Below are 23,524 nucleotides of genomic sequence, written 5' to 3'. Positions count from 1 at the left end.
AGTCTAATGGGATATATACATATCTGAAATCATCACAGAGATAAAATTACAACTGTGACAAGTGCTACAAAGGGAAGGTACACGGTGCAATGAGAGCACCTATTACGGGATTTGACTTAAGCAGGAAGTTCAGGTAACTCTTTTCAGGGCAATGATAACCCAGCTAGGGTCTGAAGGATGTCCAGCAGTAACAAGCCATGAAGGGGTAGGAATCAGCACATGCAAAGGCCCTGAAGTGAGTACAAAGGACTGAAAGAAGGCCAGTATAGTGTGAGGAACAGGGAAAGAGAACATGGTGAGAAATAAGAAAGGAAAGGAAGTCAATCAAACCATGAATGGTCTTATTTTAATTAAGTAATTAGCAGTGACTCCACCTATAAGGACTTCAGTTTTCAGGAAATATTCCATCAAAATAGTAAAAGCCAAAGATAAAATAAAGACTATGGCAGGAAAAATACAATTTAGAATGGCAAATACAGAAAAAATAATTAAATGAATATATGAACCCTATGCAAGCAAATGGACTGGAAACTTGACCCTGAGCTTCCCGGTGGCTAAGGTAAAAAATGAAAACGTTATAGAACATTCTCAGAGCCCATTAAGAAAACACATGAGAAAATTACTTAGCGGGAAGATGCAACAAAAAGATGTACTGATAGGGCAGCTGTGGCATGAGAATGGGAAGGATTGGGAACATCAGAGGAAGACATTGCAGAGAGATTCATTGATGAGTTAATATATTACTGAGACTCTATAGTATCTGTGGATATTATCTCTCAGTATCTTTGGAGATTGCTATGGGACCAGTGATTATTATTTGTCTCTTGTATATATGTATATGATATAGAGATGGAATATATCTTCTTTTCAAGCCAAGATAATTTCCTTTGGTCTCTAACTGAAATTGCAGGGGATACAGTGTTTTGATTGCTATCTATTAACCATTACAGAAGTTGGTACTGCTTGGAGTGAGAGGAAAAAACAAGATGGCTTGTTTATCAGTAAGTGTAAAAATAAAGAAGTAGGGGATTTGTCCTGATTTCTCCTGCTAAAAAGCAGGATCATCTGAGGCCTTCCTGAAAATTAGGGAGAATGGCATCCTGCTTTAATTTCTTCCATCAGATTTCACTCTTGGACCCAGGCCATTTCTGCTTTGGCAAAGCAAGGGGTGCTGATGTGAGCTGTGTTCCCAGTGATGGTGCTCCAGGCTGGCCCCAGGGGAACCTTTCGAGATTGTTGTATGCAGTGGTTGCCAGAACCTCAGGCACCATCAGGTGCCTGGCTGTGGGTGGGGGGATGCGGGAGGGCAGGAGGAACTCTGTTACCAATTTTAGTACTGCATAAAGAAGCCTTTCATTTTCTACCTCCTAGCAGAAGCCATCTGAAAAAGTGAATTTAGGCAAATGGCTTGAAGTTGAGCATTCTGCTTTGGACCCTGTTCTTTCTTCTAGCCTCTTGCTTTAGCTTTAGGTTTTCAGATTTTCTTCGACAAAGCCTCACAGCCTGCTCCAGGCAGAGCCCAGCGGTGGAACTCTGGTTTGGGCCACGCACAGGCTTTCTCCACCTCACAGGGCTCCGGGGCCTCTCCCTGGCTGGCATCTGGCTGCCACCCTCGTCTGCCACCAAGACCCTTAGAAAGAAGAGTGACTTCCTTTAAGAATCAGCTCATTCTTGCAAAAGATTGCTGAGTCCTGGCCCTCTGTCCCGTGAACAGATGGCTTCTATGATGGTCTCCTTGGTTTACCGATAACAAGCAGTTAATCTGTTCAGTTGGCTGCTGTGTCTCCTGCTCTGGTCTTTTCTTCATGACTATGCAGCTGTGCAGCTAGTTTGTTCCACCTGGATCTTCACTTCATGCAACTTTGAAATCCTTTGGCAGCTTTCAAAGCTTCTTGCCCTGGAGAGGCCTGTCAGCTCTTCTTTCCCAGTGGAAAGTCCTCCATGGTGTTTCATCAGAGCTTCTCCCAGGGATGTCTCATCACTTCCAACAGAGCAAAGAAACATGAAGAAAGGGTTCAGATTTAAACACTTACCTCCAGGCACTCTCCTCCCTCCTTTTAATTAATTAATTAATTAATTTTGAGAGAGAGAGAGAGAGGAGGAGGGGTAGAGAGAGGGGGGTTCAGAGGATCTGAAGTGGGCTCCACTCTGACAGCAGAGAGCCCAATTTGGGGCTCGAACACAGGAATCACCATGAGATCATGACCTGAGCCGATGCTTGACCCACTGAGCCATCTAGGCACCCCTCTCCTCCCTCCTTTTAAAAAATACTGGAGTAGGGGCACCTAAGTGCCCCTAAGCATCCAACTCTGGATTTCTGCTCAGGTCGTGATCTCAGAATTTGTGGGTTTGAGCCCCACGTGGGGCTCTGGGCTGACAGCTCAGAGCCTGCTTGAGATTCTGGCTCCCTCTCTTTCTGCCCCTCCCCTGCTTGCACGTGTGCTCTCTCTCTCTCTGAAAATAAATTTAAAAACCATAAAAAACAATAAAATAAAATAAGAACACTGGAGCCATGTAACTTTTCAGCATAAAAAGCAGTGACAATGGTGGGAATTGGAAGACGAGGTTTCTGGAAATCCTATAACTGCATAGGTGACTCAAAAAAAAAAAAAATGACCAAGCCAATCTCTAAGTCCCCACCCACTCTCGACATCTCCCAGCCAGCTTCCTGGTTTAGTGAAGGGGCTCCCCACTGCAGCTGGTATGAGCAGCACATGGAGGGCTTGCTACACCCCAGATTGCTGGCCCCACCCTAGAGGTTCTGATTCAGTGGGTCAATGAAAAGGCCTAAGAATTTGCATTTCTCACATGAACTTTTTGAGGCTGGTAGTCTTAGGTCCACACTTTGAGAACCACTGCTTTAAATTTAATGGAAAGGAGGGGCGCCTGGCTCAGGTCATGGTCTTAGAGTTTGTGAGATTGAGGCCTGCATTAGGCTCTGCACTGACAACACATAGCCTGCTTGGCATTCCCTCTCTCCCTCTCTTTCTTTCTCTCTCTCTCTCTCTCTCTGCCCCTTTCTACTGCCCGACTGCACACACTCTGTCTCTCAAAATAAATAAATAAACTCTAAAAAAAAAATAATAAATTTAATAGAAAGGATAAGAGTTTTGAAGACAGGTGGGTTTGGGCCTGAGTCCCAAACCAGCAGCTTACCAGCCATGTGACTTTGGGGCATATGCCTGAGCATCTCTGATCTAATTTCTTCATCCTTAATATGGGGTAAATAATATCTACCCCACAGTTCATTGATCCAACACATATTTGTCATATAACTATTGCAGTACCAAGGTTCTAAGCTAGCTGGTGGGGACATGACAATGAATGAGACCATCTTTGATGTCAAGGGATTTGGGGTAGTTGTAAAGATTAAAAAGAGAAAATTTGCAAAGTTTGAATACCCTGAGAGATGTCTATTAAATATTCATTTCATTTCCCTCAGAGGAGGTAACATGATGCTGCTTTTACTTTTTTCAGGAGGGGGTGTCCAAAAGAGTCATCCTCAAATTTTATAGTATAGGGCCTAGAGTCATACTTCTCTCTTTGTCTAGATAGAAAATTTGAGGTATGGGCACTGGTGTCAGTTTAATCGTGTCTTCCAAAACTCGTATGTACCTTGGAGTAACCCCGATGTCCTCCAGCACCTCAGAATGTGCCCTTATTTGAAATTTGGGTTTTGGCAGACTGTAGTCAAGATGAGGTCATTTGGGTGGGCCCTATTCCAATATGTCTAGTGTCCTTATAAAAAGTGGAAATTTGGACACAGACACACACACACAGACACACACACACAGACACACACACACACACACAGACACACACACACACACACACAAAGGAGAATGCCACGCAAAGATTGGGGTTATGTTGCTGCAAACCAAGGAAATCCCAGAAGTTGTCGGCCATCACCAGAAGCTAGGAGGGAGGCATGGAACAGATTCTCCCTCTCTCGTCCTGTAAAATGAAAACTGTACTGGTGCCTATATATGCCGGGACCGCCTTGATCATATTGGTATCTCCTCACAATATCCATAGTAAATATTTTAGCTCAATTACTCTGAAGTAAAGCAGGAAACATCTCAAAGGATTATGGTGAAGGCATAGGGTCGGAATAGAGATACGGTAGAAGTAAGCAGGGGCCAGGGAGTGAAGTGAACCTTGCAGGGAGTCCGGTGCTTACTCTGAGGGCAATGGTGGGGCAGTGGTACATTATGTTTTGTGGTTCAAGTGGGTCACTCTGGCTGTGGCCTGGAGAGTGGCTTGGAGGAAAGGAGGGAGCCAAGCCCAGGAGACAAGTGAGGAGGCTTCTCTAGGCAAGAAGTAATTGTGTTTTGTCTTCATTGGTAGCAGTGTGGATGGAGAGAGGTGGACTGACTCAAAAGATATTGTGGAGGTAGAAAACAGATAGGTCTCAGTGATTACGTGGGGCCTAAGAGAGGTGTCAGGAACACAGTTGCTGGCTTGAACAAGTACTGAATGTAGCAGTTTTAATATCAGAGCAAAAAGACAATGCCAAGACTGGTATTTTATCTTTTAAAGTGTTTGGGGGGGGGGGGGCGCCTGGGTGGTGCAGTCGGTTAAGCGTCCGACTTCAGCCAGGTCACGATCTTGCGGTCCGTGAGTTCGAGCCCCCAGTCGGGCTCTGGGCTGATGGCTCGGAGCCTGGAGCCTGTTTCCGATTCTGTGTCTCCCTCTCTCTCTGCCCCTCCCCCATTCATGCTCTGTCTCTCTCTGTCCCAAAAATAAATAAAAAACGTTGAAAAAAAAAAATTTAAAGTGTTTGGGGGGTGTGCCTGGGTGGCTCAGTCAGTTGGCCATAAGACTCCTGAATTCTGCTCAGGTCATGATCCTCATCGTTCATGGGATCAAGCCCTGAGTCAGGCTCTGCATTGACTCACTCTGCAGTGTGATGCCTGCTTGGGATTCTGTCTCTGCCCCTCCTACACATGTGCACGAGCACATGTTCTTTCTCTCTCTTGAAATAAATAAACTTAAAAAAAAACCCTACTTTAAAAAAGTGTTTGGAATTTATTAAATATTTTAAAGAAATAAGTAAAACTAAATATTTAAACATTTTTTGAAGTTTTATTTATTTTGAGAGAGAGAGAGAGAGGACACGTGCACATGAGTTGGGGAGGGGCAGAGAGAGAAGGAGAGAGAGAATCCCAAGCAGGCTCTACGCTGTCAGCACAGAGCCCAACTCGGTGCTTGATCTCCCAAACCATGAGATCATGAGCTGAGATGAAATCAAGGCTCCCCCACTCAACCAGCTGAGCTACCCAAGCACCCACTAAATAGTCAGACTTTTCAAGTGCACCTTCTATAACACATTAAGTAAATCACATTCATAAAAATATAAACATTATTATCATTCTCATATAAATTGTTAGCAGATAAAATTAATGAAAATAAAGTATTATTCAACAAACCCTAAAGATCATTATTGCTACCACAGGTGGATTATGGTATCATTCAGTTAGGTATGGAACACCAGGTGGGGAGGGTAGTTAAGAACTATTTTTTTTTTTACTTTTTATTAAAAAAAAAATTTAATGTTTTATTTATTTTTGAGAGAGAGAGAGAGACAGACAGACAGACAGACTATGAGTGGGGTGGGGGGGGCAGAGAGAGAGAGGGAGACACAGAATCTGAAACAGGCTCCAGGCTCTGAGCTGTCAGCACAAAGCCCGACGCGGGGCTCAAACTGGGAACAACGAGATCATGACCCAGGCTGAAGTCAGATGCTTAACCAGCTGAGCCACCCAGGTGCCCCTATTATTTTTTTTAATGTTTTATTTATTTTTGAGAGGGCGTGAGTGGGGGAGGAGTGGAGAGGGAGGGGGACACGGGATCTGAAGTGGGCTATGTGCTGGCAGCAGCAAGCCTGTTTTGGGGCTCGAACTAACAAACCGAACCATGAGATGATGACCTGAGCCAAAGTCACATGCTCAACATACAGAGCCACCCAGGCACCCTGAGAACTATTTTAAAATGTTGGTTCTGATGCGCCTGATGAAAACCTGCATAGGCAATTAAAGCTAAGGGTTGGGGGCACCTGGGCAGCTCAGTCAGTTAAGCATCTGACTCTTGATTTTGGTTGAGGTCATGATCTCACGGTTCAAGGTTTGTGGGATCAAGCCCCGCCTTGGGCTCTACTCTGACAGCACGGAGTCTGCTTGGGATTTTTCTCTCTTCCTCTCTCTCTGCCCTTTCCCCACTCATGTGAGCACTCTCTCTCTTTCAAAATAAATAAGTAAACTTAAAAAAAATAAGGATAAGGATCAGGAGCTCTGGGGTAAGGGCTGAGCTCAAGGTATAAACTTGGAATTATCAGTCCATGAAGGCAATTGAAACTTTGGAAATAGCTTTGTGTAAGCGATTTGAACTGAGCTTTAGGAAAGTCTAGGATTTTAATTGAACTAGAAGATGTGTAGGTAGAAGGATGGATTTACAAACTGAGGAAAAGAGCAAAGCAAAGAAAGCTATGGTGTTAAGATTAAGTGGATACTGTTAGCCGTGCGCTGGCCAATGTTTAACAACTTGCTCTTCAGAGGTGAAGGGAAACCCTGGTTTATCGTGTTTGCTGATTTCCGTGGTAATGCTCCCATTAGAGTCACTGTCAAGCTATCAGCGTCACTGAGCATGGGGTTGGGAACAGATGAGCACAATCAGCTGTTGTAAGCTCATGTTGTGAGCAAGTGAACTTAGCCCACAGCTAAACGCAGTCCTGATGGAGAGGGAGGGTTCTATCTGGGAGTGGTGTTGGATACATTGAAGATAAAGTGAACGACTAGTGTGGCTGTGAAGACAGATGACAACAAGTGTTGACAAGGAGGTGGAGAAATCGAAACCTTCATACATCGCTTCTCGGCCTTTTGGCCAAGATCAAGTGTAGAAACCTTCATACAGTGCTGCTGGGAATATAAAATGGTGCAGCCACTGTGGAAGGCAGTTCGGCAGTTCTTCAAGAAGTAAACGTGGAGTTACCATATGACTGAGCAATTCCACTCCTAACTATATTTCCAAGAGAACTGAAACATATGTTAACACAAAAACTTGTCCATGAATACTCATAGCAGCAATATTAACAATAGCCAAAAAGTGGAAACATCCCAAATGTCCGAGTAATGAATGGATAAATAAAATGTGGTATATCCATACAATGGAATGTTATTGGGCCATAAAAAGAAATTAAATACTGATACAAGCTACCACATGGAGGAACCATTGAAAACCTTACGCTAAGTAAGAGAAATCAGATACAAAAGGCTGTCTATTGGGGGCGCCTGGCTGGCTAAGTTGGTAGAGCATGAGACTCTTCATCTCTGGGTCATGAGTTCAAGCCCCATGTTGAGATTACAAATGAAATGAAATGAAATGAAATGAAATGAGATGAAATGAAATAAAACGGCCACCTATTGTATAATGCCATTTATGTGAAATGTCAGTAATAGATAAATCCATGACCCATAGAGTAGACTGGTGGTTGCCAGGAGCTGGGGGAGGGGAAGATGGAGAGTGAATGTTGATTGGTAAGATTTTGAGGACTCTTAACCCCCAGTTTGAGAAACAATATTCTAAGAGATTGTGGCATGGCAGCTGTTCAGATATGTTTGCTTCATTGGAATTACTGAAGCCCTGACTGCTGACCTGGCTCTCCAGGCTGGAAGTCTCTCCACCAGGTCAAGTTCTCCGTCACAAACAGCTAACACATCTGAATATGAAGCTGTCCTTGGAGAGCTTTGCATAGACCAAGCCTAGCTGGCTTGTGTCTTTCATGCATGATTAAAAGCTCAGGTGAAAAAAATTTGATGGAACATTTTGATCTCATTAAAAACCAAGAAAAGCACATCTTTGAAATATAATCTCATAAAACCCTGCTTGTAGACAGATGTGTGTACCAAATTCTCACCTATCAGAAAGGGATTGAAATTTATAAAGGGACATTTTGTTTCCTGGCGACAAAGCCATTTCAATCCTAGGGATATTTACAAGCAATACCAAAAAGCTCTCTGCACCTGACAGACTGGCTGCAGGTACCAAGTGTCTAAATGTCAGCGACCAGCCTCTCTCTTGGAGAGATTAGCTTTGGAGGAGTTGTTGGGGGAGAAAAAGTGGAAAAAGGACAGATGTTATTTCATATGTATGAGCAGACTGGGATTAGGGGGTGAGTCAAGACGGGTGGTAAACAGCAAGGGGAACCAGGGAGGTCTAACTGCTGCTGTCATCATTGCTGTTAGGCCAGAAATGGCTCCTTCCTCATAGCCCTCACAGAAAGAGGAGTGAAGAGCCTGGGCACTCCCTCCATGAGCTCTCTGCAGGCAGGGTCAGCTGGCTTTGTTTTCTTTTTTCTTTCTGTTAGCCAATTTACAAAGAGCTGAACATAATCTCCTAATTGTCCTGAGAATTTGATGTTACTCAGTTTGGGTGGGTGGGTGGGATCCACTCAATCATCTTAGCAGGGCATTGTCATCCCTGTTTTATGGGCACAGGGTTTAACCACGGGTCCGCGGTTGTGCGGGACAAGATGAGAGTCTGGATCCCTGGGGTCTAATCCAGAGCGCCTTGCACAACTCCAGAACCACTCTAGAGTCTGCCCTTTTGCCACCATTCAGTCACTCAACAAATACTAATTGATAGTGATTGTGTCAGGCACTGTTCTGGGCCCTTGGGCTACATCAGTGAACAAAAACAAAGATGCCTCTTCTTGTGTTGTTTCTGATCTGGAGTGAGGGCAAGGGCAGAAATAGACAATAAACACAACGAAAAGTTAAGTTAGAAAGTGTGTTTGAAGGTGGTAAGTGTATAGAAGAAAGAAGTCACTTAGGATTTGAAAATTGATAGGGTGGGAGGGGAGGAATTACAATTGTAAATAGGGAGGTGGAAGCAGGAGGAATAATATCAGGGGCCTTGGTAGGGGCTGAAGGGGAGGGTGCATGTAAAGAGAAGAGCCCCAGAGCCGGGTGCAAGGGTGCCCGTACGTGTCACTAATGGCGGCTGTCGTTACCACACCAGTTCCATCTCCTGTGCCCAAAGTGGACAGGCAGCTCTAGTTCCAGACAGGCTGGACAGCAGGGCCTGCCTGACCCAGGGCCTGGTGGCACAAACTGCCCCAGCTGGGTGTGAAGACCCAGCAACCAGTTTTGTGTAATGTGCCCATGGTCAAATGAGCTGGGGTGACCGAGTGCCGTCTGCGGTTTTTGATCAAAATGGGAGTTGAAAACCCCAGAGTCGAATAGAAAATGCTGAAAGAAGGGGCAGCGGAAGGCCAAGGCTCCCCCATCCTCCTTCAGACTGGGAGCCCCGGGGCTCCCAGCTCCGTGTTGCTAGGCAACAGCACACAGATTGAGGGCAGCCAGCAGGGGCCAGCCTGCCTGGGGTCTGTTTGCTTTGGCTGCTGCTGGGTCTGGTACCTGTTCCGGGGGAGAGGCTGTGTCACTTGGAAGCAAACACCTGACTGTGTAGGGTTATTAAAGGAAAGCCAAAAAGCCATCCTTGACTCTGAGTCAGCCTCAGGGCCTGCAATTCCACCTTTAGCAATTTGCTCCTTCAAGCAAAGTCTGTGGTGTCAAACTTTTTGGGGGCTAAAACAAAATCTTAACTGAGAAGACTAGATATGCAGAAGAGATTTTAGGGAGGAAAATGTTGCTTCATTAAAGGGGGGAATCCCCACTCCCGGCTGAAGGGGCTTTCTAAACCCCTAGATTCTGAACCATAATTTGAAAATCCTTGGCTTAAAGTATTTCAGCCCCCTGTTAAAAAGTGAACAGCCTTTGTTCAGCAAAATATTAAGCTATTTTATTTTATTTTATTTTAATTTTATATTTTTAAATGTTTATTTATTTTTGAGAGAGAGACAGAGCGTAAGTGGGGCAGTGGCAGAGAGAGAGGGAGACAGAATCTGAAGCAGGCTCCAGCCTCTGAGTTGTCAGCACAGAGCCTGACACGGGGCTTGAACCTGGGAACAGCAAGATCATGACCTGAGCCAAAGTCGGACACTTAACCGACTGAGCCACTCAGGCGCCCCAATATTAAGCTATTTTAAAATTACTAATATGTTATGATAGATTTTCATGGTTTTCTGCTGGGGTAGGGATGGTGGAGAACAGACTCCTCTGAGGATCTGATGAAATCTGTACACCCTCTGCCCAGGAAAATGCACATACGTGAAATTCTGCATCTGGTTGTATCGGGGAAGTTGTCCATAGACCATAGATTAAGGAGCTCTCTGTCTTTCAGGACATTTGTTTATCTGATTTACTTCCAAATGGGACAATACTTAAGTCTTGAGAAGAGTGAGTTTTGAAGGAGGGAGGGAGGAGAATCAGAATCTTGGGGATGGAGTCTGTATTTTTAACATGATCTCCAAGCAGTTGTGATGATCAGGTAGGCATGGGCATCAGGGCTCTGGAGGTGGTTTGTCTAGCCCCTAAGGCCCAGGAGACACTGCTGTGAGTTGGCAGCCCTTATGAGGGTGAGGAAGAGGGAGGCAGAGAGAGAGAAGCCCTGCTTTCCCTCTCTAGTCTGACAAGCTGGAGAATAGGAAAGACCCTGTGTTCTCCATCCTGCCCTTCGTAATAGGAAACTGAGGTTACTTGTGCCCCTGAGCCTCAGCCAGGCCCTCCACTCAAAATTCAAATGAGGGCACTCCAAAGCAAAAAAGAACAAAGACCAATACTTCAGGACACCATCCAGCTAGGACTGGGCCTAAGAAAGAGTCTCATTTGGGACACTGATGTTCAAATTCCGATATTTGTGGTTTTCCATGTTCTGTATTAATGAGAGGTCATTCCTCCCTCCTAGCAAAGGGTTAGTGTCTCCTTAATAGTCAGGATTGTTTAATGGGATCTGCTCCCATCTGGGTCAGGTGCTTTCCAAGCAAAGAAGCATTCGCCACTGAGTCAACAAATAACCTATTGATTCCGCTGTACCAAGCTTGGGGCGTTTTCACTGGTCTACCTCGCCTCCATCCTGACATTCTCTTCGGAGGATCTGGTTTTCAGGGACAGCGAGAGGACAGGAGGATGAACCTGCAGTTGGGGGAAGAGCAGGAGGCAGCCTCCTCCAGACCCCAAGGCCTGTAGTCAAAATCCGGGTTTACTTAAGAACCTGTTTCTTGACGCAGGCCCTATCCCAGCCAAGACAAACCCAAGTCGTGTTTCTCTCCTGCTTCCTTGGGTGGTTGTGACTTTATGCTGCATGACTTGGTGGTTCTTGGACTTGGGATATGAGACCCTGGTTGGCTCTGTCTCTCCTGCCTGTGGTGGGGGATGTATCCCCTTCCCCCCACTGTAGTTGCTGCAGTAATCCTTCCTCCTGTCAATGTTTTGCTCAAGTGGAGCCATTTATCCAAAATGAACAGTTAAGATGTGTGCATTCCAATGTGTATAAATTTTACCTAAAAAAAAACAAAAACAAAAACAAAAAAAAACAAACAGCAACAACTTCCAGAAGGGAGGAGTGGGTGGAAGTAAATGGGGAATGAGTAGAGGTAGATGAAGAATGACAGAAATTAAGAATTGAAGCTGGGGGGTGGGGGTCATCTTATTCTGTTCCAAAATTCTTGTTTTGACATTCACCACAATAAAAAGAAAAAAAGTACTTAGAGATGTCTGTTCTCTCTTAGAAGTCTCCCTACATGCCCCTTCCCCACTCAAGAATCTTGAAGAAACTCATACCCTTTACCCTAGTAATTCCACTTCTGGGAATGTATCCAAATCAAATAATGAGAGATGCACAGAAGGCTTCATAGTAATGCTATTTAAAATAAGAAAAAGTTGGACAAAATTCCATGTTAAAGGAACTGCAGTGCAATCATTAAAGCCACGGGAAAGTGCTTGTGACCGAAATTGTAAAAAAAAAAAAAAAAAAAAAAAAAAAGAGTACAAAACTCCACACTGTATGATCTTCATTTGGTTTTTAGAAATGCATGTGCATGTATAGAAAAAGAATGTGGAAAGGAATACAATCATAGGTTTAAAGTAGTGATCTCTGTTTGCTGGGCTTGTAGATTTTTATTTTCATTTTAATTCTAGCCTATATTTTCATCTTTTCTACAATGCACATTGAGCACTTTGACAATTATTTTAAAGACTGAGAAGTGCCATTTTGAAGGAAGCAGGAGGAAAAGGTGGAAGAAAGAACAGATTTCCATGCAGGTCCTAGCCGTAAAATAGTAAGGTACTGGAACTGGAAGGAATCTTGCAAATGGCAAGATTTCTCAGTTACAGATGAGAAGACTGAGGCCCAGAAGAGTCAAACAACCCCCTCGGCTGTTTGTTGTCAGTCTCTCAGACTGCTTGTTTTAGCACCACACAGAGCCCTTACTTCCCTCCCAGGAACTTCGCAGCTCCAGAGTGTGCCGTGTTAACCCCTGCAGGCCCCGCTTGGGGAGCAGCCTTTTGTCTTTCCAGTCTAGGCCACCTGTTGCCAGCGTCCTTGGCCAGCGGGGCTGCAGAAATGACCTGACAGGAAGAAGGCCAGAGGAGCAAGGGGCCAACTGCCGCCCGATCACTCAGTGCCTCTCCCTCTGACAGTTCCAGCCAACTATCTCCCTGCCTACTCGGTTCTGCTGTGGTTACTTCTAAGGAGTGAGGTTAAATGTTTGTGGGGTCTGGCCTTGTGGCTTTCAGGCCATCATGAGTTGAAAAAGAAACAGTGCAGTTCAATGGTTACTGTCACGTTGGAGTCAAGAGACGTGTTACAGTCTTTGCCAGAGTCCTTACACATGGTCTTAGTCCGTTCTGGCTACTATAACAGAACACTATGGACTGGGTAGCTTAAAAGGCAAACGTTTCTTACTCATGGTTCCGGAGACTAGGAAGTCAAAGATCAAGGTGTAGGCAAACTCATTGTCTGGTGAGAGCACTCTGCCTGGTTTGCAGATAACCCTCTCCTCACTGTATCCTCACATGGCTCTGTTCCTCTTTTTTTTTTTTTCTTTTTCATGTTTATTTTTGAGATAGAGAGTGCCAGCGGGGGAGAAGCAGAGAGAGGGGGGGACAGAGGATCAGAGCCCGATGCTGGGCTCAAACCCACAGCCATGAGATCATGGCCTGAGCTGAAGTGGGACGCTTAACCAACTAAGCCACCTAGGTCTCCTGACACTAATCTCTTCTTGAAGGCTCTACCCTCAGGCCCTAATTACCCACCAAAGGCCTCACCTCCAAATACTATCTTATCAGGGCTTCAACATATGAATTGGTTGGGGGTGGGCACAAATGTGCAGCCCATAAGAGTTATCAAAACCTTCTCTGGAGATCGTGGGGGCAAGCAGGAGTATGCAATGATAACTAACTGTAGAGAATGGTGGAAGACCAGAAATAAGCCTACCTACGTGTTTATGGTCTGTCTCCTCCCTGCCCCATCCCTGCCAGCACACTCCCCACCATGCCCACATCTACACCCTTAAGAGCTGTGACTGTCTCGGATACCACTGCTTCACCAGAACCTAGCACATAAGAGACCCTCAGTAACTACTTGTTGAACGCAGTATATGAGTAAACACCATTTTCCTAGAATGTGGAAGACCCGACATGTTCCAAGCTAACGGTATTCCCAGAGTTTAAACATTTTAGTTCCAAAAGAGCAGAATGTTTGAAAAACAGTTATTTTTTAGCACTTAATATTTATTTGTACAACTGTAACACGATGCTTCCAAACAGTTGTCAGTAGCCAACACATAAGCACCAGGGAACTGCCATGGGCATATCCAGTGAGACTGTCATGATGTCCGCTCTGTCTGTTGCCTTCCACTTTTTCCTCCACTCCTCCCTCTTGGTGTCTTTTGAATTTGGCATCTATCTATCTATATATATATCTACATATATATATAGGTAGATATACTTTTTAAATATATATATTTAAAAATATATATACATATAGAGAGAGAGATAGATATACACTTTGGGGGATATTTCTTTTTTTTTTTAATTTCTTTTTTATGTTTGATTTATTTTTGAGGACAAGAGAGACAGAGCACAAGCAGGGGAGGGGCAGAGAGAGAGGGAGACATAGAATCTGAAACAGGCTCCAGGCTCTGAGCTGGCAGCCCAGAGCCCAAATGCGGGGCTCAAACTCACAGACCGCGAGATCATGACCTAAGTCGAAGTCAGACGTTTAACCAACTGAGCCACCCAGGCACCCCTGGGAGGCTATTTCTTAAATGCAACTACCAGATCACAGATTTCTACTCTCTGGGGTACTTAATAGGATAAATCAGAGGTTGGGCATTTTCCTGTGGCATAATCTTTTTTTTAATTATTTTTTTTAAATTGTGGTAAAATACACATAGCATAAAATTATCTTGAACATTAAAAAGAATTTTTAATGTTGATTTATCTTAGAGACAGAGCGTGAGTGGGGGAGGGGCAGAAAGCGAAAGAGAGAGAGAGAGAGACAGAATCTGAAGCAGGTTCCAGGCTCTGAGCTGTCAGCACAGGGCCCGAAGTGGGGCTCGAAACCACAAACCATGAGATCATGACTTGAGCCAAAGCCAGAACGCTTAACTGCCTGAGCCCCCCAGATGCCCCTATCTTGACCATTTTTAACTGAACAGCTCAGGCATTAAGCAGCCATCACCACCATCCATTGACAGAACCCTTTTCATCTTGCAAAACTGAAATTCTGTACTCAGGGCCCCAGTCCCCAGGAACCACTAATTCTACTTTTTCTCTCTATGAATTTGAGAGGTACTGTGGCTACCTCATATAAGTGGAATCATACACTATTTGTCCTTTGGTGAGTGGCTTAATACAATTGGCATAATTTTCCTGTACCAACAGACAGCTCAGCATTTGACCAAGGAAGTTCCAACTTAGGGATTTTTTTCTTCTCTTCTCTCATATTCCCCAGGAGTATCGCATGTGGCTGGAGGATTTGGGGGGGGGCAGATTAACTAAGGTGCCCACCCCTCATTTCCAAACCCTACCCTTCTTTTCCTGATGACAGGCAGCAGCCACTGCCTACTGTGCCCTGTTTGAAATTGTGAGTTGGATATGTGCACGGGGGAGTGAGGAACTGTGTGCTAGACATACATGCCGAATATATTTGTGGGTCTCCTTTGTGAATCTGTATGTTATGCAGACTATACGCTTTCAAAGATCACTGGGTGAATTGAGGTACTGTTGGGGATTTGATTTGTTCACAGAATGCTGAATATAGTCCAGGAGTGCTGCCATTTATATCTCTGATTTAACTATCTGTCTAAGCTTATATTGTGAATAGTGAGATCTCAAAGGATAGTTTAGATTTGAAACAGCTGCAGTAGACCCAGCCACTTTGGATGGTGGAAATATCCCCAAGTGACATGAAATAAATTAGCACATATTGAAAAGGGAATTTTCTAAGGCTTGGAATCATCATTTTCCCGGCAAACCCCCCACCCAAGTGGCACCCAAGGGACACCAAATGAAAGGCGATGAAAAGAAACGCACTTGGCCCGTGTGTCTCCAAAACGCCAAATGTAGTCTGAGTGAACTGAAATTATCTGCTCAAACAGATTAGATATTTTAACACCCATTCTCAGGCCTCCGAAGCAAGCCTGTCAGCTGGCACACAACCAACACTGTCTTATTTAATTTTTAGATTTGGCTGTTAAATTTGGCCCAGTGTGAGTCTGTGTTTGATTGGGTGTATGAGGATGGTGGATTTCTGGTGGGAAGGCCTGGGTTCTAGCTCAGTGACTTACCAGCCGTGTGAACACAGGCCATTTCACCCCTGTGTGAGTGTTTCCTCACCTGTACAGTGAGGGAAGCACTCCTGCTCTGCTTGCCTTATGGGGAATTTGAAGATCAAATGAGACCGTGTTTGGGAACCGTAAAATCACCATGCAGATGACCAGCTTAATCACGCTTACAGTGGGGACATCAAATCCTTTCTGCCCGGTTCACTCAATTTGCATTTAATTTACATACTGTGAATTTTACCCCTCATTCTTGCCGTAAAACCCTTTGGGGAGTATCATATTTAGACCTGGAATTGCTATATGTGTAGTTGCTCTCTTCACCTTAGAGTCCTCTGAGATAAGGAAAAGACTGGAATTGGGGGTGGGGGGAATAGACCCAGAGACATGGTAGCCCAAGGGCACAAAGAATCCTGATGTTTTTCTTTCCTAGATGACACTGACGTCTAAGTCCAAAGCCAAAGATTCTCATCAAAAGTTAGGCTCACTGGGGCAGCTGGGTGGCTCAGTCAGTTAGGCATCCGACTCTTGATGTCAACTTACAGTTGGTGGGATTGAGCCCTGTGTTGGGCTTTGCGCTGACGGCACAGGACCTGCTTGGGATTCTCTCTCTCCTTCTCTCTCTGCTCCTCCCCTGCTCGCATGCACTTTCTCTCCCTCTCAAAATAAATAAACGAACATAAAAAAATTAGAACTCCCAAAACAGTTCCCCCAATTTTCCCCTTCTCCGCATCTTCTCCCTTCGGATGAAATTGCTGAGTTTGTATGTTGCTATCTTGAGCCATACTGGGCGCAGCACTTAGTAATTCTAATGGCTGGGCATAGAATATATATTTGGTAAATATTTAAAATAGAGGGAAATAAAATTGTTCTCTTATCATCTTGAGTTTCTGAAACTACAGCTCGAGAAACAACACGTTCACTATATTTCCACAAATCTGAGATGCCATTGCTTCTTAGACCCACCGTTTTTTACATATTGCAAAGAGAGGAAAAGCTTTATCAGTTAAAATATGACACAGTGCTTCCTTATTGTGTCAATTATAAGCCACTTTGATTTCACAGATGTTAAAATGTGAAATAAATATGCATTTTAGAATAAATGAAATGCAGCGTGTTTACCTCTTCCAAAAGGTAAAGATTTCTGCTTTTGGTTCTGATGCATTCTTAGATTAGCAAACTTCAAAATGGTCTCATTTTTAGTCTCAGCTCCTTGCATTTACACGTGGTATGCAATCATGCTCTTATGTGGGTTGAAAGGGGACATTAAATCGATTTTTCTTATGGACACAATAGTACCAAGTACTTCCCTGCACTTGAATATAGATTTAGGTAAGGGTGGATTATAAAATACTTGTCAGAGCCAAAATGATAATAGTTCTGTGATCTGTTGTTTATTACGAGATTTAAAAGAGTGAGAAATGTTTAAGGGCATTTGATGGATCCATTGTGGGTTTTTTTTATCCTCCAAAGTAGTGCTTTTTATTACTTTTGTTGTTACTGTTGTTCTATTTAATACTTGATTGGGCTGTTTTGTGGCTCTTATTTAGGTTATTGTTAGTTCAGTAAAGCAACTGAACTGTGAGTGTCCCACTGCACAGAGAAATTAGGCATGAATAGGTTCAGGTGATGAGAGCTGCCTGGGTGAGATAGGATGTTTTCATAAAATGTAAGGTGGGAACTCATCATCTTTCCAGGCAGAAGGGAGTGTGAAGAACAGGAAAATACAGCTTCTGTGACAATCCTTTGCACGTTTTTCACAGACCAGTTCTTGCTCATAATTCTACGGTTTAGGACAAGAAAGCCAGCACCTGTTTCCAGCCTGTTCTGTAGTTTCCTTCTCACATTCCTTTGGTCCGTTGGGTCATTATCTATATACAACAGCAAAGAGAGTCACCACACAGAAAGGATTTCTAAGGACTGGACTGTGGTTGGGTGGAGAGGAGTGATCCAAATCATTGCAGCTCCTGTGGGCTTCCTAACAAACATTCGGGCACCATGATCCTTGCTCCCTGCTGGGGCCCCAGGCGCGTGTCGGCAGCCCGGCAGCCCCATGCTGGGCGGGAAGTGGGTGGAAAGCTGTTAATGTCTGATCACTGCTAATGCACGTTTTGCCCACTGTTGTCTCCCCTGCAGTCTGAGTACCACTACGAGTACACCGCGTGTGACAGCACGGGATCCAGGTGGAGGGTCGCCGTGCCGCACACCCCGGGCCTGTGCACCAGCCTCCCCGACCCTGTCAAGGGCACTGAGTGCTGTAAGCATTCCTGCCGCTCACCTCTGGCCTCTGCCCCGAGCCTCCTGCCATCCAAGCCAGGCCCTCTCTGACAGCGCAGCTGCCTTAAGGAATCAGATCTCTCCCCCAGTTAGTCCCCAGCCCCTTTGAGATTTGGTACAGAAATGTGATTTCATGGATGCAAACTGGGTATCTAAATTTGCTTTGCTTTTCTTTCTTTCTTTCTTTCTTTCTTTCATTCATTCTTTCTTTCTTTCTTTCTTTTAAATTTAAATCTCATCAGGGGATAAAGTATGAGCAATTCCAGCTGTGTGCCAGTCAGCGATTTCTTTCTGTTTGCATACATTTTCTTTTGTGCCTGTGCATCTCTCTCCAGTCTGCACTTACCAGCCACAATCAGGCATTAGGAAAAGACTGTGATTTGCTTTTATTCTTCAAAAGGAAGCCAGAGAAGATGAATTTCTGCACAGACAGACCTTTAAAATGCACTGGGCATCACTTCAGGGAACAAGAACCTTGCCCAGCTGTGGAGCTGACTGTGCGATCAGAAAAGCCGTGACTTGTCTGCAGCTCTGTCCCCACCTCTGCGACTCTGTAGTCACAATTTTTCTACAATTGGCAGCTGTTTCCCCTCCACTGTTCTTCTTAGCAGTGTAAAGGGATAAAACAGGGACTAGAATCAAGGAATACTTGGAGATTTGGAAAGGAGATTTAAATTCTTTTTTTTTTTTAATATTTATTCATTTTTGAGAGACAGAGCATGAGCAGGGGAGGGGCAGAGAGAGAGGGAGACACAGAATCCAAAACAGGCTCCAGGCTCCGAGCTGTCAGCACAGAGCCTGACTCGAGGCTCGAACCCACTGAGCACGAGATCATGACCTGAGCTGAAGTAGGACGCTTAACCAACTGAGCCACCCAGACACCCTGAGGGCATTTAAATTCTTTAAAAAAAAACCCAAAAACTTACATAGTGCCTGGTTCAGTCGGTGAGCAAATAAATGCTTGTTAAACTACTGAACGGATATTGTGAAGATCTGAGCGGGACTGAGGTGTGACTGCTGCAAACAAGTGAGCCATCTTCAGGTAACTCCACCAGCTTAACCGAGCTCTTCTTATGTGCATGCACTGTGAACCACAGAGATATATAAGGCACAGTCTCTGCCTTCAAAAGCTTAACGTCTGGTGGAAGAAGCAGACATTCATTCCTCCATTCATTTTTTCAGCAAAACTATACGGAGCCCCTACTATGTCTGTGCCAGTTACTGAGCCACTGTCCCCAGAGGAGCTCAGAGCCTAGCAGCAGGCACACATCAATATGATGTATTCATATGAGATGACAAAGGACAGGAGGTACGGGTGCCTAGGGCTCAGGAACAGCTCGGGGAACTACTTGGGCAGAGGTTTGCAGGTGGAAGAACACCAGACACATTCAGGGAAGAACATGTGGTCTGGGGTGGAGGCAACGCATGGAAGGTGACGGTGACAGATGGGGCTGTAGTGGGAGATCAAGCTGGAAAGTTAGTTTGAGGAAAAAATTGCAGAAGATTTTGAATGCCTGGCTGAGAGCTTAGATTCTATAACCCAAGGGGAGTGCCTGATGATCTCTTAAATAACAGGAATAATAGTACCTACCCGTGTTTTAGAAAGATACCTCTGACCACAGAATGAGCAAAAGCAGGAAACAGGGAACTAGTTAGGAGGACTCTGTAATCATTGAGCTAACAGCCAGGAGAATCCCAACCAGCATGGTGGCAGTGGAGCCAGAAAGGAGACAGAGACCAGAGACTCGGGGAAATTCATGGCTGAAGGGCTGGGCACCGTTCAGAAGACCATGGTATGTTCTACTGGAGAGCTCTCAGAATGGCCAAGGCTGTCCCTCAGGAAACGAAACCGTCAGGGACAAGTTCACTAAAGCAGAGCTCCCACAGCCCTAAATTTTATTTTTTTATTTTTTATTAAAAAAAATTTTTTTTAACGTTTATTTATTTTTGAGACAGAGAGAGACAGCATGAACGGGGGAGGGTCAGAGAGAGAGGGAGACACAGAATTTGAAGCAGGCTCCAGGGTCTGTGCTGTCAGCACAGAGCCCGACGCGGGGCTCGAACTCACGGACCGCGAGATCATGACCTGAGCCGAAGTCGGCTGCTTAACCGACTGAGCCACCCAGGCGCCCCCAATTTTATTTTTTAAAATAACAGCTTTATTGAGATATAATTTGTATATCATAAAATCCACCCCCTTAAAGTGTAAAGTCTAGTTTTTAGAATACTCACAGTTGTACAACCACTATCTAACTTCACAATATTTTCATCACCCCCAAAAGAAACATCATATCCGTGAACAATCTCTACCCACGTCCCCTCCCCCCAAGTCCCTGGCACCATAGATCTGCTTTCTGTCTCTGTGGATTTTCCTATTTTGGACTTTCCATATAATGGGAATCATACAAGATGTTTTAAATCTTAGTGGGTCAACTTCTGGATCTTGATCCTCTGCTCCTCATTTTAGGGTGCCCACAGGCTGCCTACTCTTCCTGGTGGCAGTGGCCTCACCATCCTCCCCTTGTCCCTTCTCTGCGTTCCAGCCTTTTCTTGCAAAGCCGGGGAGTTTCTGGACATGAAGGACCAGTCCTGTAAGCCATGCGCTGAGGGCCGCTACTCCCTTGGCACGGGAATCCGGTTTGACGAGTGGGATGAGCTGCCCCATGGCTTTGCCAGCCTCTCAACCAACATGGAGATCGAGGACACCACCACCGAGTCCACTGAGAACTGCACTGCGTGAGTGCCCCCTATAGTCCCTTCCCCTGTGCTGGGCTGGGGAGGATGGAAACCAGGGAGCCAAGCAGCCAAGGGTTAGGTTGGAGCAGCTTCCCACAGGACTGTTGGACATAACGCCCACCTCAGCCCACTCTTACTGATCCAAGCTTACAGTGACTGACAGGCGTTGGTGAGGGGTAAAGAACAGGGGGAAATAGAGAGGGGCGGATATGGTGGATAAGGGTTAAATGGCCCCGTCCACTTAAAATAGAACCTAACTGGATTTCTGCCATGGGATTTTGGATCAGCAATAAGCTGCCTCAACTTGATTGCAACCCAATGTGTAAAGCGCTAGGTATCTTCCTGGCTTTGGTGTTAACTTCTAAAACTGGTCAGCCCAACCTGAGTTTATAGGTTTGAGGGAGATAGACTAGGGCCAGATCTTTGGTCAGTGGTGGGTGGGATCTTCCAAACCTCTTGAGACCCTGGTGACCAGAAAAAATTTTCTAGCTCAGAAGGAGATCTTTTCAGTACTTGAAAAGCTCAGCCCCAGGTGCTTGAGTAACTGGTGAGTGATCCTTATCATATCTTTCGATATTTAATTCCAGGGACAGGAATTAAATGATGTGCCTTCTATGTGTCAGGCACTATTCTAGATGCTTTACATATATTACTTTCTATAATTCTCTCAAGAACCTTCTGAAATTGGTTATCATTATTTCCTTTACACAAATGAGGAATTGGAGGCTTAGCAAGGTTAAGTGACTTGTCCTTTGTTACCCAGCTTAGAACTGGTGACATTGGAATTCAAACCCAGTCCCAAGCTCTCTACTGCCCCATGAAGCCACCCTCAGATAACATTTAGTGTATGCTAGGCAATGTCGGGTCCTAGGGAGGAGAAGCAGAGGGGTGCACAGATGCTCTTTGACAGATAAGATGCGAGGAAAGTACATGAAAGTTTCTCTTACCCCCAAGTAATCAAAAGGATAAAAGGAGTTAATGATTGTTTACACTTGGGTCTCTAAAACTGGGACCAATGTGTCCCGTTCCTACACTTAAAAAGAAGGCCCATTAGCGGAGCCAGGCAACAGGTATTTTATAGTCCGATTTTAATGTCACTTTAGAGTTTAACATTATGTGTCAAAATCATTGGCATGACAACGTTGGCAACAGAGATAAAGCCAGGGAGGATTAAAGCTGAAAGGAGAGCCATTTACATCCTAATAGAGAACGTAATTGACTCCACCTCCCCACCCCTGCAACAAGGTGCAGGCCCGGTCACCCAATCAATTCTTACCCGCTTGAAGAAAGGGTTTCTCTCTCTGGGGACGTCACTGAGAGTCCAGAAATCATTACCTCTCAGCAAGACAGGATGTGGGCCAGTTAATAACAACTTGTGTTTCCACAGCACACACTGCTTCAGGGCCTGCATCTTAAGGCATCCAAGACATCCCTGGGAGGGGAGAAAGAATGTTTTTCCTCTGTAGAAATGGAGACGAAATGGCCATCTAGAGAGGCTGTGTGATTTCCTCACCGCCCTCAGAAAGGCAATAATTGAACTAGTACCGAGATGTTAGCCGAACCCATGTCCGCTGTCTCCAACCTGACCAGAGCCAGCCTCCCCGCTGTTCTGCCTCCGGCGCCCCCAACTCGTCTCAGCCTCTGCTCCAGCCTCTGCATGCCACTGGCGGTCAGCAGCCAGACCGAAAAAACACAAGTCCAACCACCGTACTTCCCCACTCGAAACTCCAGATTCTGTGGATTCCTGTTGCTCCTGGAATAAAATCCAATACCTTGCCGCAGCCTGTGTGGCCGGCCTGGTCTGGCCTCTGCCTTCTGCCCATTTCTCCAGCTTCACCCAAATGCCTTCCCTCTGGCTTACTGTGTTCCAGCCACGTGGCCACCATACTCCTTCCCTCCTGGGTCTTTGAACACGCTCTTCTCCAGCTCTTCTGGCTCACTGCTGCTTCACACTCAGGTCTCTGCCTGAAGGTCACTTCCTCGGAGACGCCGGCTCTGACCCCACAGATTCCCGTCACATACACACTCTTGCACCATCTTGTATTTCTCCTTATGGCACTTAGCAGACTTATTACTATGTGATCAATTGTGTGATTAGTTAAGTTTCCTAATCACTTCCATGCCTCGATTTCCTCATCCTAAAAAAACAAAACAAACAAAAACAGTGTTAAAAATAGTATTCTTGTAGGTTGTGGTAAGGATTAAATGAGATGATCCATGTGAAGAATTCAGAGCAATCCCTGCCACTAGAAATCAATCAACACATGTTGTTATTATTGAATGTGAAATGATCTTCACCAGAGACAACTCTGACAAAACCCAGAATTGTGATGCCTTTTGCAAATGTAGCCCACTTATGGCATCCTTTTAATTATTCATCTCACTCTAGGAGTTATTTATGGAAGATGCCATGGAGCACATCAGCATTAAGCTTGTCTCTTTTAGCAGGAGAAATCAATACCATTAGATTAGTTGGGGTGTCTGGGATGAGCTCAGCATAGGTATTTGAGAATAACACTATTTTTTTTAATGTTTACTTATTTATTTTGAGAGAGAGAGAGTGGGGGAGTTCAGAGAGAGAGGGAGAGACAGAATCCCAAGCAGGCTGTTAGGGCAGAGCCCAATGCGGGGCTTGATCTTACGAACCGTGAGATCATAACCTAAGCAGAAATCAAGAGCTGGTCGCTTAACCAACTGAGCCACCCAGGTGCCCTGAGAATAACACTATTAAAGAACTTGAGGGGCGCCTGGCTGGCTCAGTCAGTTGAGTGTCTGACTTCAGCTCAGGTCATGATCTTGTAGTTCTTGAGTTCAAACCCTGCATGGGGC

The 23,524-nt window shown here is 45.0% G+C and overlaps 1 protein-coding gene and 1 long non-coding RNA gene across 6 annotated transcripts in view; one reads left to right on the top strand and one right to left on the bottom strand.

Annotated features, from left to right (window-relative positions):
* ELAPOR1 (endosome-lysosome associated apoptosis and autophagy regulator 1) overlaps positions 1 to 23,524 on the top strand; it is a 73,148-nt gene that overhangs the window by 19,146 nt on the left and 30,478 nt on the right. For 4 of the 5 annotated variants that reach the window (XM_078451587.2, XM_078451588.2, XM_078451586.2 and 1 more), the window contains exons 3-4: positions 17,819 to 17,939; positions 20,503 to 20,695. In XM_078451587.2, coding sequence (XP_078307713.1) covers positions 17,819 to 17,939; positions 20,503 to 20,695 — 314 coding nt within the window. The remainder of the gene's footprint in view (positions 1 to 17,818; positions 17,940 to 20,502; positions 20,696 to 23,524) is intronic. The other variant, XM_078451590.2, reaches the window with a different exon arrangement.
* LOC144617216 (uncharacterized) lies at positions 595 to 22,849 on the bottom strand. The gene is made up of 3 exons (XR_013557458.2): positions 22,557 to 22,849; positions 16,226 to 16,339; positions 595 to 1,981 (listed from the first exon to the last, which is right to left on the bottom strand). It is a non-coding gene; the product is annotated as an uncharacterized LOC144617216 (long non-coding RNA).

This window comes from Panthera onca, chromosome C1 (assembly GCF_046562875.1).
Source record: "Panthera onca isolate mPanOnc1 chromosome C1, mPanOnc1 haplotype 2, whole genome shotgun sequence".
NCBI classification, from domain to species: domain Eukaryota; kingdom Metazoa; phylum Chordata; class Mammalia; order Carnivora; family Felidae; genus Panthera; species Panthera onca.
This window is presented reverse-complemented; position numbering and strand designations above follow the sequence as displayed.